This window comes from Eleutherodactylus coqui, chromosome 3 (assembly GCF_035609145.1).
Source record: "Eleutherodactylus coqui strain aEleCoq1 chromosome 3, aEleCoq1.hap1, whole genome shotgun sequence".
Taxonomy (NCBI): Eukaryota; Metazoa; Chordata; class Amphibia; order Anura; family Eleutherodactylidae; genus Eleutherodactylus; species Eleutherodactylus coqui.
The window spans coordinates 280,585,639-280,603,259 of NC_089839.1; the positions used below are offsets into that span (position 1 = coordinate 280,585,639).

At 45.9% G+C, this 17,621-nt stretch overlaps 1 protein-coding gene across 1 annotated transcript; it reads left to right on the forward strand.

Annotated features, from left to right (window-relative positions):
- Positions 1-11,623: 11,623 nt before the first annotated feature.
- MRPS14 (mitochondrial ribosomal protein S14) lies at positions 11,624-15,470 on the forward strand. The gene is made up of 3 exons (XM_066594754.1): positions 11,624-11,718; positions 13,720-13,887; positions 15,222-15,470. The coding sequence occupies exons 1-3, from the start codon at positions 11,674-11,676 to the stop codon at positions 15,402-15,404; spliced, it is 396 nt and encodes a 131-aa protein (XP_066450851.1). The 5' UTR covers positions 11,624-11,673; the 3' UTR covers positions 15,405-15,470.
- Positions 15,471-17,621: the final 2,151 nt, after the last annotated feature.

A 17,621-nucleotide genomic window follows, 5' to 3' on the forward strand; every position in this document is an offset into this window, starting at 1 on the left:
GTTTCCGTCAGCACGTCCACTCTGCATTCCGGTTGTGGTCCCTAACCCATTTAGGCACATTCGTGTGGGCCCAGTGCTTATTTGCCCACACGAAAGTAATAGCAGCATGCTCTATATCCCTGCATACCACACAGCGTGAGCCCTATACGGCTTCATGTCAACGGCCGTACCAGTCCCCCCACTGGTGTTTGTAATACCGTGTATGGCAGTGAGTGTACTGCGAATGCCCCCATATCACACACACTTGGTCATGCACAATGTGACACTTTTTTTTTTAAATTCCGCGCTCTGTTCTACAGCGGGTTCGCATATGAAAACACCACAAAAATTGTATCACAAAGCGGTGGAAAAATATCACCTGGTCAGATGGATCCAGGTTTCTGTTGCACCGTGCTGATGGGACGTGAGAATTTGACGTAAGCAGCAAGAATCAATGAAACTGTGCGATCAACTATTCAGAACATATCATTGCCTCCATCTAAGGCCTCCCTGAATCTTTAGAGATGAGCGGGGAGATACTTGGCTAAGGCACTACTCACTCGAGTAATGTGCCTTAGCGAGTATACTCGCTCATCTCTAGTCTTGACCTACCTTTTGACAAAACCGCTTGTGGCTCCCATAGACTCCTATGGTAGCTGAAAGAAAAGGAGCGAGAGGGAGTTTACCTGCGTCCGGCGCTTGGAAAAAAAGACCTCTGCGGTTTTTTTTGCACAATATGCGTGAATGGACAAGAAAACGTTAATTAATCGCGGGACTCGACTGCGGCTATTCTTCATTATTGCGACTTTCGGCCATGTGCGGCCAGGGTGAAAACGCACATGCTCATGTGAATGAGGCCCAACTTGCAACAACTACAAGAAGCTTCCTGTCCACAAGGACCGATATTCCTGCAGAACGATAGTGGAATCTCCGCCACAACAAATTGTTTCAGCACTGAAAGCCAAAGGAGGTCCAACGCGCAACTAGATGGGGTGTCTATATAGTGGCCATTCATGGCTGCCATAGGTTCCCTGATTTTAGTGAATATATTTCTTAGAAGATGCATTTTTCCTACAATGCGTGTTTCTCAGGAAACTGAACTGCGTAAGAGGTGCGTCAGCGAGAAAAAGTAATATTCAGCATTTTATGGGTTTATTTGCAGATTTGTTGCAGAAATTAATTTATTGTATTACATTTACAATACAAATACTCATTTTTCTTGCAGCGTGAACTTGGCGAATAGCTGGAGCCCACAAAGTCCCGAAATAAAAATGTACACAGCACCATCTAGTGGTAAATATAGATATCGCTATTTGAAAAGCCATATTTAAAATGACTTCTAGATGTAATGCAAGAACGGCCATTGCAAGAGGGGGAAAAAATTCAGGGCATCCTTGAGCATGTAACTAGGCTGTCTTCACAGGAGCATAAACGCAATTGTGTACGCCTTAGCACAACTTTTTTTGCGCAATCAGGAAGATATGTGTTTTTACAATCACCCTTATGCGCTGTAAAATGATATGAATGAAGAATAGTCGCAATTAAGTCCCGTTCTTTAGCCGTGTATTTTCTGCCGTTTACACAGGCGGCTGCTGTGTATCGGCAATAAAATACGCTGCAGCGCAGGAATCCTCGGAATGACTACTAATGCTTAAATCGAGCCAGCTATCTTCTTTTTTAAGTGTCAGACAGAAGTAAACTCCTACTTTCCTTTTTTCAGCTTTCATAGGAGTCTATGGGAGCTTCCAGTGTATCTTGGGCAAAGATAGGGAAAGACCTATCTCTGGACGCAGCGTATATATTCGGCGACTGACAACAGTTGCCAATGTGCTGTTTTTTCCAGCACAATTTTTTCACGCGGCTAAAAATTGGCCATCTGAATTAATACATTCGAATCCAATGCGTCAGATGGTCACGATTCCTGCCCAATTTTTAGATTTCTGCCCAATATGGTCATGTAAATAGGGCCTGAATGACCTTTTACACACCTGTCTGCTTATTTTACTGTACTTTTTCTGCCTGCGCTTATTAGTTCCAGATGAGGTCTTTTTCCTGTCCAATTCCACAGTGTTTCACGTATCTCCTTGCATATTGCGAGCACATTTGCGCACCCCCTATTCATCTCTACGGGGACCTGGTGTGCAAATACGCAGAAAAGTAGAACATGTTCAATTTTTTCTTACAGACGGAATGTGCTCCCAAAAATACAGAAATACGGGGTTCTATGCGCTGTGTACTGTGTGCGCAAATTTTGTGCGTGTAAATACATCCGTGTGAAGACAGCCTTAGGCCTCATGTCCACGGGCGTACGTATAAAAGGCAGCATGTAATAAGCACTTTACTGCATCTATCCTAGCAACATGCAATTCACATGCAGTGCTTACACAACCGATTGCGTTGTGTATTTATACGCACGCAATACGCAGTAAGGCCTTATTCACGGGCATTTTACATGGCTAATTTAGTCGTGATAAAAAATGGCGACCGTCTATAGCATGGGTTTCCAATGTATTCATTCAGATGAGCGATTTTTAGCCGCGTTAAAACATTGCGCCGGGATTAATAGGATATTGGCGACTGAAAACGGTGACCGATTTTATACGCAGCCGGAAAAGATAGGTCTTGCCCTATCATTTTGCCGAGATACGCTGGTGTCTCCCATAGGCCTCTATGGGAGCTGAAAAAAAAGGGAGGGGGAAAGAGTTTAGCTGAGTCCGCTGCTGTGAAATGATTACAGATGGCTCTATTTAACTATTATACGTGATTCCAAGGATTCATGCCGACTGAGGGAATTTTGCGTTGCAGCGTATATTTTCAATAATACACCACAGCCGTCAGTGTAAATGGATGAGAAAATGAGGATAAAAAATTTTCAGCCGTGATGTGGTCAGTGCAAAAAACTAATCGCTCGTGTAAAGGAGACCTAAGGGCTTCTTCAGATGGGTGTGATTTTGTCCCATTATGTGGCCATGATAATCGCAGTCGCATAACGGAACGAAACAAAACCATTGATTTCAATGTTTTTGTTTTTTGTATCCTCGCCCGTTAAATGACTGGGTAAGAAAAGGTAGGACTTGCCCTATTTTTTCTGTACATAGTTAATACTACGTGCGCGAAAGATAGGGCAGGAGCTATCTTTCCGCTGTTTTTTTCAAACTCGCGTGCTGTGGCGCGGAATTGGAATGGTCTGATTCAAAAAGAAAAAAACAGATCATGCGCGACTACACTCTGTAGCTGCGAGCATAGTTGCTTATACAGAGCATGCTGCAATTTTTTTTTACGCAATTTCATACGCACATGTGCACGGATTAACAAAAATCCACTGACTTTCATTGACTCCATTCACCCCATATCCCGAAACTATACAACGCACATGTAAATACGGTGTTTTTTTTGTTTTTTTTTCTTTTGCTTTAAAACTTCATAAAAATTCAGAACTTGACTTGTAATAATGTTGCCATCCACTAGGTGGTGCTGCATCTCCTTCCATGTGCAGGTTGAAGCTGAGATATGACACATCATAAAACTGTCCTGTGCTCAGTGGACTGATTTACGATATACGGTCTCCGCTCTGCTTGTTTGTTGTTTTGAGTGCAAAACAGTCCCAAATTTCTGTGTGTGAACATTTATTTAGATCAAGAGGAATGTGTTCTCCTCCCCTCTGCATCTGTATGTTATAATTATGTGCCATCCAAACTAGTTTCATTCATTAGCCTGATGAAGAGGGCGAGATATCCCCGAAAGCTCGCTGTAACATCATGTATTTTTGTTAGCAATTAAAAGGTATCATATCTACAAGGTTACTTGGTTTCTCACTCTGAGAATAATCACACATACGATGTGGAAAAAACGCCTTTAAACATGAAGCCTTACCCCTGCCACTCAGATACTTGCATTACAGATAGTAGCACCTATAGAAGATTAATGCATTTGGATACATTTGAAGATCCAGGCCATCGGGTAGAGGAGATGGGACACAAGCTGTAGACCTACAGTACTTGCGACTATACTGATCTGGACTTCACTGGGCAGTTGTGGCCAATCCAATGTCCAGTAAATGTTTCATCCCTCCTCTGATATCTACCTATACATAGTTCCCATCTTCTGGAGAAGGGAACTGTTACGTCTAGTTCACTCAAGAACTGGGAAACTCCAGTGGAACTCCGAAACAGCCAGCGCAACTCACGGACAGACAAAACACAACACACTCCCCCTACCTGAGACGTGTACATTTGTTACATCTAGTTCCCTCCTGAACTGGTGAACTCCAGCGGAACTCGGAATCAGAGAGCGGAACTCATGGATAACGCAACACAGAGGTCTGGTAAAAACCACACGGCCGTCCAATCTGCCACGCATACCTTCTACCTGAGACGTACATTCTGTTACGTCTCTCACACTCATAACCTGTCGAAACTCCGTCGGAACTCGGAAACAGTGGATATAACTCAGAAACAGACATAAATCATGACTGAGAAGCGTTCAAAACACTCACCTGCACACATAGCCAGATGGAATAACTATAGAATGTACAAGGTATTAGTTCGTATTTTTGCCAAGATACTTAAGCCCACGAGCCCGCGTCAAGGATCCTCGCGGGTCCCTACTTTAATGAGACAAATAACCCCAGGTAACCTGCCTGCATGTGGGGTGATCATCCTGACAAGAACGGCCCTGCGCTGAAACCTAGAGACCTACCTAGGTCAACAAATGAAACATAGCAGGATTAAAGCAGCTCACACCAACACGCCAGGGATTTCCATACAACACAGAACACCATGCACCCTGAACAGGACTGTTGACACCACGCATCCGGCACATGCACAGACACGCAGGAACATGACACTGTTCACACCTAAACACACTGAACACGCCAGTTAATACCTCATGTCCAGCCATCTGCACGGACACGTAGAACAGTGACCTATAACACACAACACCCATTGTGCAAATACACAGCACAAATGTACAAAGAGTATAAATGCGCTAAAAGGCTCCTTCACACAAGCGTTTTAAACGCCGGTCGAAAATTACGACCATCTGAAGCGCTGGATTCCAAAGCACTTATTCAGATGGGTGATTTTTTTTGGTGCAAAAAAACAGCCGACAGAAAAGATAGGTCTGGACTAGGGATGAGCGAGTATACTCGCTAAGGCACTACTCGCTCGAGTAATGTGCTTTAGCCGAGTATCTCCCTGCTTGTCCCTGAAGATTCGGGGGCCGGCGCGGGGCGGGGAGCTGCGGGGGAGAGCGGGAAGGAACGGAGGGGAGATCTCTCTCTCCCTCTCTCCCGCCCGCTCTCCCCTGCTCCCCGCTGCCACTCACCTGTCAGCCGCGGCGGCTCCCGAATCTTCAGGGACGAGCAGGGAGATACTCGGCTAAAGCACATTACTCGAGCGAGTAGTGATTTAGCGAGTATACTCGCTCATCCCTAGTCTGGACCTATCTTTTGCCAGAATAAGCTGAGCGGTACCAAAGACTCCTATGGGAGCCTACGAGAGCTGCCAGAAAAAGGTGGTGGGAGGAAGATTAGCAGAGCTACTGCTAAATTCCCTCCCCTCCTTTGCCCCTTACCAGTTGCCAGCAAAGAGAGAGGGCAGGGCTGGAGATTAGCATACTAGCTCCTGCCCTGTTCCGCCCCATGCCGGTAGCCGGCAAGGGGCGGGAGTTTAACACACTAGCCCGTCTTGCCTCCTCCCATTGATGGCTATAGACAAGTGGCAGGAAGAGGGCCCCTTGTGCACAGCCAGCAATGGGAGGAGACGGGACGGCACTTAGCACCACCCCGTCTCGCCCCCGCCCATTGCAAAGAACGAGCGGGGAGGAGAGGTGAGCCTGCACGGGGGGGGGGAGGAGAGAACAGAGGGAGGGAGTTTAGCAGTCACGCTGCTAAACTCCCTCCCACCTGCGGCTGCTGTCATAGGCTCCCATAGGAGCCCATGCAGCGGCCGATGTATTCCGGCCCAAAAGATAGTTCCAGGACTATCTGTGAAAACGGCTGGCTGATATACACTTATGGGAACGAGCCCTACGGCTAATTAAAATGACCAATCAGCATAACGAATTCTACATGTTCCATTGCGCTGTGCGACCAAAATGCACATGCCAAATTTGCATAAGTGGATGAACCTATTGAAATCAGTGGGTTCTATTTTCTACGTGTTGCACATGCATATTTTGCACGCACAAATACGCACATGTGAATCCGGCCTAGCAAACATACGCCATTTCAAATAGAATGTGGCCAAACTGCACAAATGATATACCTTCCAGATCAACCCACTTGGCATTGTGCAGTATTAACCATTTCCCCTCTGCAGTGTAACGAGCTAAATGAATATGCAGTGAATTCGTTAATTATAGGTGGCTGTATTATTTCACAATCATTATCTGTGTGATTACAGTTAATTAAACTTACAGCCTCCCTAAAGAAAACTCTTCAGTTTTATCAGGTTAACTAATGAATGTCTGTGTGTGTTGTTTATCTAATTGGCCCATAATCATCAAACCAAACTTGGATTAGTTTGTTTCACACAAGAATGCATCGTCTCCATCAACAAATATTAAAATGTTTCACTTCACTAGAAAATTATCTCCGGAACCGATCTGTGCTAATTATAAATGAGACAATGCTGTTCAGGAGACACAAACCGCCTCTGCTCAGCGGGAGGACGTTCACGAGCGGCAAAGTGATAATTGTACCGCACAACGCCGAAAACACGCAATGGCTGCCGCACAAAATGCATGTTAAGGCTTCATTCACACAAGCGTATATCGGCCGCGCTTTCACGCCCGTCTGATATACGCTGCCCATCTGATGCATTGGTTTACAATGCATCAGTTCAGTTGGGCTTATTCCCATGCCGTTGCCCCTTTCCTCCCCGGCTCACCTCCTCTCTCTTCCTCTCTGGCTGTTTGCAATGGGAGGGGGTGGGGTGAAGCTAAGCTCCCGCCCCTTGTCCACAGCCAGCTATGGGGGCGAAGCTAAGTTTTGCCCCGTCCCGCCCCCTCCCATTGCAATCAGCCAGAGGAGAGGAGAGAAGAGGGAGGCAGTTTAGCAGTCACGCTACTAGACTCCCTCCCACCTCATTTCCGCTGTCATTGGCTCCCATAGAAGCCCTTGCAGCGGCCAACGTATTCTGGCCCAAAAGATAGTTCCTGGACTATCTTTTGGGCCCGACGTAAAAGCGCCCGGCGCTATATTGGCCTGGCCGGGCGCTTTTACATCGCAGGAATACGGCCATGTGATCTGATGCATTGGAATCTGATGCATCTAATGGAATCCAATGCATCAGATCATAGTGTATATTGTCCGATCGTGAAAACGGCGGGCCCATATACGCTCGTGTGAAAGAGCCCTTAGATCAGGGGTGTCAAACTCATTTTCACCGAGGGCCACATCAGGCTTATGGTGACCTTCAAAGGGCCGATTGTAAGACAGTATAGTAAGGGCTGGTTCACACCAGCGTATTTGCGTACATAATATGCAGTGAATAGAAGCCATTGGTTTCAATGAGTTCGTTCACATGATGTATATTTTCACACAGCATGACCTATTTTGTTGTGTACTATGCACCCCGATAGGCCATTAAAGTGAACGGGCCGCGCAAATACGTGGTGAATGCGCAGGAAACCTATGTATTCACTGTATGTTTGCGCACCATTTCAGTTTGCCCATCTGCGATTTTTTTTGTGTGCCCAAATATGCAGACATAAGCGATTTTCGATTGCGCAAATGTGCAGCATATTTGTACGACCGAAATACGATTACGCCCGTGTGAACGAGCCCTAATAGTGACCCCTATAGAGGTCGCAGTATCAATAGTGACCCCTATAGTGGTCGCAGTAGTAATAGCGACTCTGATAGTGGCCCCAGTAAAACTAGTGACCCTCTTAGTGGGCCCAGTAATAGTATTGCCCTTCACAGTGGGCCAATTAGTAATAGCGACCCCCACAGTGGGCCAATTAGTAATAGCGACCCCCACAGTGGGCCAATTAGTAATAGCGACCCCCACAGTGGCCCCATTAGTAATAGCAACTCCCATAGTGGCCCTATTAGTAATAGTGACCAGTAACCACCATAGTGGCCCCAGTAGTAACAGGGTACCCAGCAGTGGCCCCAGTAGTAATAGCGACCCCCACAGTACTAATATTACCCCCTCAGTAGTAATAACCTCACAGTAATATTAACCCCCCATAGTAATATTACCCCCTTCAGTAATAATATTATCCCCGTCAGTAATATTATCCTCGTCAGCAATATTAAACCCCCTATAGCAATATTAACCCCCCCTCAGTAATATTAACCCCCCTCAGTAATAATTGTTCTCCCCCCCCCTCAACCCATATACTTACCTCCTCTTGCTGTCAGCGCCACACACCCTCTGCTCGCGCTGAGCCCGGGTGCACGCTTCCTCCCTGAGTCCTCCCCTGTGGAACTGAGGAGCAGGGGACTCAGGGGAGGAGGATCCCGGCTGCACACTGACGTCAGAGTGTGCGCCGGGATCAGCGCTCACAGCGTGATTACTAGCGGGGAACTGCGGCACCCCAGCTGGTAATCGGTTCAGTGGTGAGCGGCCGTCGACACGCAAAGGGCCACATAAAACGAGGCAGCGGGCCGAATTCGGCCCACGGGCCTTGTATATGACACATGTGCCTTAGATGATCAGCGGGGTCTGCCATTTGGGATCCCTGTAGATCAATTGATTCCTGGTCCCACTGTCAGTGTGGACAGCAAAGGAAAAAGATTGTGCTCTCCATAGTGCAGTGGTCCAGGTTGGTATTGCAGGCATTGAATTCAATGCATTACCAACCCAGGCCGCTGTAATACAGACAGCGCCATCTGTTTCCTGCGTACTGAGGATAGATCAATAGCAAAAACTCAAAAGCCTGGGACAACGCCTTATAAGTGTTCTGACTTACAGCTACTAATTCCCATCTACACTGCTGTATAATTTCCTCTATGCTGCTGCTGCTTGTTTATGTATGAGATCTAGATAGAGGGAAGCAGGATCTCCTCTACTTTCTGCGTGCTATGTATGGAACACATCATAGCAGCTAGCCTCCACCCACCAACTCAATGAAGACAGAGAATTAGAGATACAGTAGAGCCTACAGAGGGGTAAACTGGTGAAAAAAAATCCATATATGTCATATAATGGTCAAAAATACTGATACTCTTCATGCACACATGGCAGCTTCTTCTGAAAAGTCACCTGAAAGTTTATGTACACTTTAATGTGACGCGAACACGGCCTTAGTAAGAACGGATGGTTTACCTGGGATTCAAAAAATTTGCAAAGAGCAGGAAAGTTAATGAAGTAAAAAAAAACTAAACTGTTCAGTCCAGCATCCAGCTTGTTACTGACGAACACATAGTAGAGAACACAAACCATCATGATGAATGCCAACTATCCACCACTGCTACGGATAAGCCCGCACGCTGTAGAAAGAAGAGCACAATGCCTATACACAGAGACATTGATATCCAATAGCTGATGTTGCAGTAACCTCAATGCAGCCACAACTCTGTCCACCCATGGTAGCCAATAGCTGCACAATCTTGCCAGCCTAACCAGCAATCAAATGATTGGAAGTTCAAGTCCCATACTGAGGCAAAAAAAGTTCAAAAAAAATTCTTTAAAAAGTTCAAAAAAACATTTTCATATTTTCCACATAAAAGCTGAAATTAGTACTGCTCTGTCTGTAAAAGTTCCAAGTGCTAAAAAATAGTATTATTCATCATTATCCCTAATGCTGTAGGGAAAAAAATACACAGTGCCAGAATTGTGGTTTTTTGTGCACCCCGTTATGGCAAACAGTTGACAGAACGTTATATACTGTATTTAAAAACGTTTTTTTAACATTAGAAAATCCTATTGACTTTCACGTAAAAAAAAAAAAAAAACGGAGCAAAATCGTGTGAAAAAACGAGCAAGAGAAGCGCAATTTTTTTCTTGCAGGCTGCATTCCTGCAAGTCAATGTCAGATTTAAATAAGCCTTATAACAATGACTGGGAATTGTAAACTAAGCCAGAATTACCATACACAGACAGCTGCTTCATGGTCCCTCATCAGTGTACGGTAGGCTTCTGGCTTGGCATTGGGCGCTCCTTAACCCTTTACCGCTATAGGACGTATATTTATGTCCCGACAGCGGCATTTAAATCCCCCAGATGAGATCGCAGGTAGCTTGTGGGTGTCATGGCAGTCGGGGGCCTTCTGAAAGGTCCCAGAGCTGTCATGGCAGAATGCCTATTAAGCCATTTCGATGGGGTGGCTTGATAGACTGCCTGCCCGATCGCAGTATGGCATTACATCATACTGCAGGAGCGATCACAGCATCGCATGTTATGGTCCTCTCTGGGGACTAGGAAAAAAAGTCAAAATAAGATCAATAAAGTTTCCTAACTATTGAAAAAAAAAAGAAAAGTAATAAAAATTTTAAAAATCGAAAAAACTTTTGCCATATTTGTAATAAAAGAATCTAAATAATAAAACAAAAATACATATTTAGTATCGCCGCGTCCGTAAAAGTCTGATCTATTAAAGTAACGCTTACCCCGCACGGTGAACAGCTGTCTGTGTATGGTTGGACTTACAATTTCAGCCATTGTTATAAGACTTGTTTAAAAAGTCTGACATTGACTTGCAGGAATGCTGCCTTCCAATAGGTGGCGCTGCAAAGGTTTTGCTCCATCTTTCTCAGAGGAACAATGGATTACCTTGTAAGGCCTCATGCCCACAGCCGGGTCGGATTCCGCCTGCGAAATATTGCAGTGGAATCAGACCTGGCTCCCCCGGAAACCCCATACTCACCTCTCCGGATCCGCCGCGAGTGGCACGCCTGGTGAGCCGGCGCATGCGCAGTGCAGTGCATGACACGGTGGCGGAGACGCGGATTGTTGCGGTACTTTCGCTGCGCTCACAGCGGAAGTATTGCGGGACGGACGTCTTCCATTAACTGCAGTGTAAGCCATCTGCGCAATTTTCCGCACAGAATAGAACATGCTGTGATTCTCCCCCGCGAGCAGTTGATTTCCGCTCGTGGGCAGGGGAGAATCGTTTACCACAGCATGTCTATGGACGGAATTCGCGGCGGGTGTCTGACCGTAAATTCCGCAGCGATAATCCGTCCGTGGGCATTCGGCCTGTGTCTGGTGAATGTGTTCGTACGACACAGGCCGAATTCATACGAGCGTATTTGCAAGCGAAAAATTTGCGTGCGCAATACGCAGAGAATCGAACCGACTGATTTCAATGGATGCCTTCCGCGTATTTTGCGCATGAAATTCCCCCGTGCAGCTGAATACGCAGCATATTCTATTTTCCGGCTTATTTTCGCAGTAAAATAGAATATATGAATGTAATTATACTAATTAGCTAATACAATGTACGGGACCGCGGCTGCGGGTTTGTTTTGCGCGTACAAATGTGTGCAAAGTGCAGCAAAAACGGTGCAAAAGAGATGCAACCTCTGGTACAAAAAAAGCTTGTGTGCATCTAGTCTAAAGGGTTAAAATCCTCTGTCACATGACTTGTACATTTATTACACCCTGCAGCTCTCCCTGCATAGTACTTTGCCCTCCTTGCGCTGTAGTGCCGTACAGCGAGCCGCGCTCGGCAGAAACTGCTCTCGGCGCTCGCTGTCAGGAACAATAAAGTTTCCAGGTTTTGAATAGACAGCCTGGAAAGATGGCGACGTCCATGCTGGGCTCCGCGCTGCGCAGCGCCCGGCAGGTTAGTTGGAGGACGGGTATATATCGCGACATGAATTATTACCAGCTATTGGGGGTTCTTGTATCTGACGCTGCTGCCTTTTAACCCCTTAATGACCTGCTTATTTTTTGCTTTAGGATCCAAGAGAATGTCATTGTGACATTGCCAGAGCCAGAGCTTGTTGCCATAGCAACTGTATGTGGGCTGGCTTTTTTTTTTTTATGGATTAGGCCCCCCTTGCATTACCAGATTCTTATATATATATATTTTTTTTTAATTTTTACTACTTTTGCAGAATTTAGGACTCGTTCATAGAGTGTAACTACGCAGTGTATTGTGCGCACGCAATATGTGGTGAATGGAGTCAGGGAAAGTACATTGATTGTCATTGACCCATTCACATTGGCGTATAACGCACGCGTGGAAAATAATGCATCGTGTTCTATTTTACTGTCTAATGCGTTCATCTAGCCCTATTCTCTATGGGTTGTGTATTAAACGCTGTACGTTGCGTATGTGCGCCATTTAATACGCAACGCTGCTGAGCGACAGAGCGGAAAATTAAAAACACGAAGAAAAAAAAAATAACTAGTCCTACTGCCCGTGACTGCGTGTACGAGATGCGCTGTTGTGCACAGGCAGGGCGGTAAAACGCTGGGTAATACTTGCAGCGTTTCACTCATACGGCCGCAGGAATGAAAGTCATGTAGAAAAGGTCCGATGGAACACAAAAACGGATCGCGCTCACGTGCGCAAGTATGATGAGGGTTTGTTTTTTTTTAACTCGCTCATAGCAAATAATTGGCGAGTTTTCTGCGATATTGTAGAAAGGACATGCTGCCGTTTTTCCGTCTCCCAATATCGCTGCAGGAGAAGAATCGCGCATGTAAATAGACCCATTGAAAACAATGAGTTCTATTTCCGGCCGCGTTTTGTGCGTCTTGACGAGGGTACTTTTAGACAGGACGATTTTATCTTTTGAACGAGCGAACAATGTCCGCGTTCGCTCCGGCAGTCGTTCACATTCGCTGTGTAAGGCCACTCTCACACATACGCTTTTTACCGCGATTATTTCAATGGGGCTTCGTGGACATGTGTTCGAACGTGGTATTTTCTAACGCCGCGATTTTCTAGTGCTGTCTGCTCTATTTTGCCGTGTTTTCACACTTTTTAACACATCTCATCACCCATCACATTGATGAGTAACGTGTCTGAAAACGGCGGTAAATTTGTGGTGTTTTGCCGACGCCGTGTGAGAGAGCGGCCTTAGTGACCGAGAACGACTGAACGACCGGTATGTAAAGCAAACGATAAGTTTGCCCGCATGAACAACGAGTGAGAAGTGAATGATTGTCGTTCGCGCATTAAGTCTGAGCGATTATCTTTCGCTGTCGGATTACTTAACCCTTTGTAACCCAATTTTGGATTCAGGGTTTCCTAGGGGGCTTTCTCTTTCTGCCATTATACAATGGCGCTATCTGCTGGCTAGAGCCAGTACTGCGGTATGGGACATGCTGGAGAGGCCCCCGACAACAGAGCGGCCAGTAATATACAGTGAGAATACCCTGCCGGACGTCTTTCGACATCGGAGCTGTACAGCCTTCAATCAGAATGTCTTCAGACGTCAGACAGTGGATTGGAAAGAGTTAGGGCTAGTGTTGAGCGACTATAGAAATAATCCGGCCAGGAGTGACCGACCCATTTTTAAATAATAGTTGTGAATTGGCACTCCCGATTCTGAATTCCATTAAAATCAATCGGAGTAAAACTTGGGTTCTCTAATTTGGCCTCTTTGAATGACAGTGGTTAGCAGTGCTGCCTTGCAGCAGTGGGGTCCCTCAGGTTCAAATCCTCATCAAGGTCAGATTCAAACCTAAAGGTCCGCACCAACACACCCGTCAGAGCAAGGAGCCAATATTTTGCAAAAATCAGCTAGATTTTATCACCCGGCAGATCCTGATGAGAAACGCTACTTACAGGTGAACTTACGATAACTCCATGTATTTCCTTTCTTCCGTGCAGTTGCTCTCTTTCTCCCCGGTGACATGCTCCAACCAAGTGAGAAGTTATTATGTGAACTGGAGAATGTGGCGAGACGTGAAGAGGAGGAAGATGGCTTACGAATACGCGGATGAGAGGCTGAGAATCAATGCATTGCGGAAAAATACCATCCTCCCTAAGGAACTTCAGGTATGGAATGGTTTCTATAGGGATCGTGTATGTCCGCACGGCATATTAACCTATTCCACAAGACTTCTGCTGGATTCACAACCTGATTGGTTGTTTGGGTTGGCTGAATCACAATTCCAGCAACCTGATTGGTTGTTTGGGTTGGCTGATTCACAGTGATTGGTTGTTTGGGTTGGAACAACCAATCAGGTTGCGAATTGAGCAGGAGTCTTGTGGAATAAATTAATATGCATCCGTAGGATGAGAATAGAATGCCTGTTATTAGTTCATCGAGCGCTGCAGTGATTGGTTCTTGAGCACCGCAGCTCAGCCAATGAGAGCCAGTGCTTCCGGGAGGTGGGGTTTCTGAACCTCCAGTCCAGGAAGCGCTGACACAACACTTCACACAAGCGCCAGGGACCTTCAAGTAGACTTGTGACGGAGCGGACAGTGGCTGTTAGGTTATGTATTTTTATTCTTTTTTAATGCAGTCAGGGCTTATTTTTGGGGAAGGACTAATATTTTAAGCCCTTCAAGATTTTGAAATCGTTCAGTGTAAACAGCAGCCGTTCAGTACTGTACAGTGAATGGAGAGAAGCGGGGGGAGAACGGGGAGAGGACTCTCCTCCAGCCACCCGCCGCCCTGCTGGCTGTGCTGTGAGCGAGCCAGTGATACTCACTCCTGTGTAATAGCACAGGAGCGAGTATACATGGGGACAACTGTCGGGCATCATTTGCCTGACACTAGTCCTGTGTAAAAGGGCCTTAAGCTTCAATTAAAGGGATAGGGAATCAAGGGGGGAGGGGTTTCATCTCTTGCAGAGTCACAGTATATAACACAAAGTATTTTCAGCTTTACTAATGCAGCAATTTCTTGGGAAAGGAATAGCAGGAGTGGACGAGTCTGGTATAGATTTGAGAGATAAGACCTACACTTTATTTAAGGCCCATTTAGACGCAATGATCATTGCTCAAAATTTGTTAAGTCTTGAAAGTGAGTGATAATCGTTACATGTAAACGCGCGCCCATCGTGTAGTTTTCGTTAGTAATTCGTTCATCGTTGTCTTTCAGTCCGCTTAAATTCCATTGTTTTGGTAATTCACTTTTCTAGTTTAAATGAAAATCGTTCAGTCGTTTAACGATTTTTTTTTACCTTCGCTGATGCACACGCCATTCAAACACACTACCGTTCAATTAGCGTTTACCATCCATTTTCCAACGATAAGCATTAAGTTTAAACGGTCGTCTTTAAAAGCAAAAACATCGCTCACTTTTGATCGCTTAAACGAGTTTTGAGCGATGATCGTTGCGTCTAAATGGACCTTGAGTCTTAATCGATTTCTTTGCCTTGCAGGAAGCAGCAGACAAGGAGATTGCAGCGCTGCCGGTAGATAGCTGTCCAGTTCGGATCCGGAACAGATGCGTTCTCACCTCCCGACCACGGGGTGTGAAGAGGAAATGGCGCCTTAGTAGAATAGTTTTCCGCCATCTTGCAGATCACAGTATTATGTCTGGAGTCCAGAGAGCCATGTGGTAACAGAGAATTACAATGTTGCTTCCTGTGTTAAATGCGTCTATGATAAATATAAGATACTTTTCACTAGGTTTTCTGTCTCTTTTGATTCATTTTCTTCCCAGCTCTAACGCTGCTGAATAGGTTGGACTTTACTTCTTAAATGGGGGGAGGATTTTTATTTTTTTCTAAAAGTTCGCAATCTTCCACGAATGATCGCAGATCTTTCGCTGCGAAATCTGTTCATGTGAGCCCGGCCTTAGGCTAATTTCACAGCGTGCAATGTCTCTGCGGATACGAGGAGTTTGTGTTTAAAAACCACCTTGAATCACTTCAGGAGAGCCATGGCGGAGAATCGCGGAATGTTATCACATGCTGTACTGACCCCATTGGAAACAATGGGCGATGTGAGGCGTTCCAAGGGACCACCCAAAAATAGGACATGCCGTGATTCCCCCCCCTCGCACCGTGATGCAGGAAAAGAATGGCTCATGTGTATGACCCTATTCAAATAAATGGGGCTGGTATTCGTGTGTCTCACAATGCACAAATCTCATGCAATTTTCTCGGACGTGTGAAAGCGGCCTTAGGCTGCATGCACATGGGCAAGTGCGATATCGCGCACTTTCCAGCGCGTGGGTAATTTTCATCCAAAAACGCCTCACATCACTTCTGTGAAATTGCGATCCTCAGGTGTGTGTGTTAGAGGATCGCTAGTGTTTCCCATGGAGTGCAATGGGAAACTTCGCAGAACATGCAAGTGCCATATGATGTCTTTTAAGGCCCCATTGGGAAGCGTTCTGAGGGAACACCCAAAGATTTATACGCACCCATTTTATGGCTCATTTTTTAAGATGTCAAAAATGAAATGAGATTCTATTGCAAAAGAAGGGCCTACAGAGTTACATCAAACTGCGTGTGTGTGTATTATAATATACGGTACAGTTAATTATTTGTATGTATTTTATTGTGGATTTCGATGGGGAGAATGTATTCCCTGCCTTGCAATAAACAAATTCCACTGAAAATCCACAGCATTTGAATAACATATAGAGCATGCTGCAGATTTTTTTTCCCTCTGTAAAGGCTCCTGCACACTTGCGGTTTTCTCTCGCGTTTTTTTCACTGATTGTCAATGGGACTTTCTAATGTTAAAAACGCATCGCCTGTTTGTGCTTTGCAATTTTGGTGCGATACGTTTTTAGCAATAGAAAGTCCCATTGACAATCGCGTTTAGGATGGACACCCACTGGCGATATTTTCTTTCTTGCGCTGCAAGAGCACGGGAAAACTCTCGCCGTGCAGCGCAAGAAAGACGCCGAAATAGAACCGGCATATCGCCAGTGTTCTCAATGGGGCCAGCAACAGCAGCGCTAGCCCCATTGAAAACATAGGGAGAATACCACGGACTTCTGCCACAGCTGTGATAGCTGTGGCAGGAGTTTCCTTCATCCCCGCGGGAATGAAAGAATCCTCTGCCACAGCTGTGGCAGAATGATATTCCATTGCTTTCAGTGGGATCCCCTTGAAAGCAGGGCTTGCAACCTGCAGTATGATTGTCGGGGAAGGGCGTGAATTATAAGCCCTTCCTTGAAAATCTTATTTAAGTGTTAAAAAAAAAAATTTACTCACCTCTCCACCACTCAGACGCGTCCTCCGGCTGGCTCCGCGGCACTGCTGTCCAGCACTTTCAGCAGGCGCGGATTTAAAAATCCCCGCCTCCTAAAAGGGCTGTGCTGATTGGCCGAAGGCTCAGCCAACAGCAGCTAGTGCTTAGCTATTGGCTGAGCGCTCAGCCAATTACAGATTGTGCTTAGTGCTATTCATGAATGAATAGCTATCTGTAATTGGCTGAGCGCTCAGCCAATAGCTAAGCACTAGCGGCTATTGGCGGAGCCCTCAGCCAATCAGCACAGCCCTTTCAGGAGGCGGGGATTTTTAAATCCCCGCCTCCTGAAAGTGCTGGACAGCAGTGACGGGGAGCCAGCCGGAGGACGCGGCGGAGAGGGGAGTAATTTTTTTAACACTTATTGATGATTTTCAGGGAAGGGCTTATATTTCAAGCACTTCCCCGGTAATCATACTGCGGGGCTTGCAAGAAAGCACTGCTTTCAAGGGGATCGTCAGCAATGCCGATCCCATTGAAAGCAATGGGATATCATTCTGCACTTCTGCCACAGCTGTGGCAGAGGATTCCTTTATCCCCGCGGGGATGAAGGAAACTCTTGCCACAGTTGTCAC

What these genes read in the sequence shown, in the direction of transcription:
- MRPS14 (XM_066594754.1), top strand. Translation starts at nt 11,674, where the DNA reads ATGGCGACGTCCATGCTGGGCTCCGCGCTGCGCAGCGCCCGGCAG. An exon ending in CGCTGCGCAGCGCCCGGCAG is followed by an intron (nt 11,719 to 13,719) that starts GTTAGTTGGAGG and finishes TCTTCCGTGCAG; the next exon opens with TTGCTCTCTTTCTCCCCGGT. An exon ending in TCCTCCCTAAGGAACTTCAG is followed by an intron (nt 13,888 to 15,221) that starts GTATGGAATGGT and finishes TTTGCCTTGCAG; the next exon opens with GAAGCAGCAGACAAGGAGAT.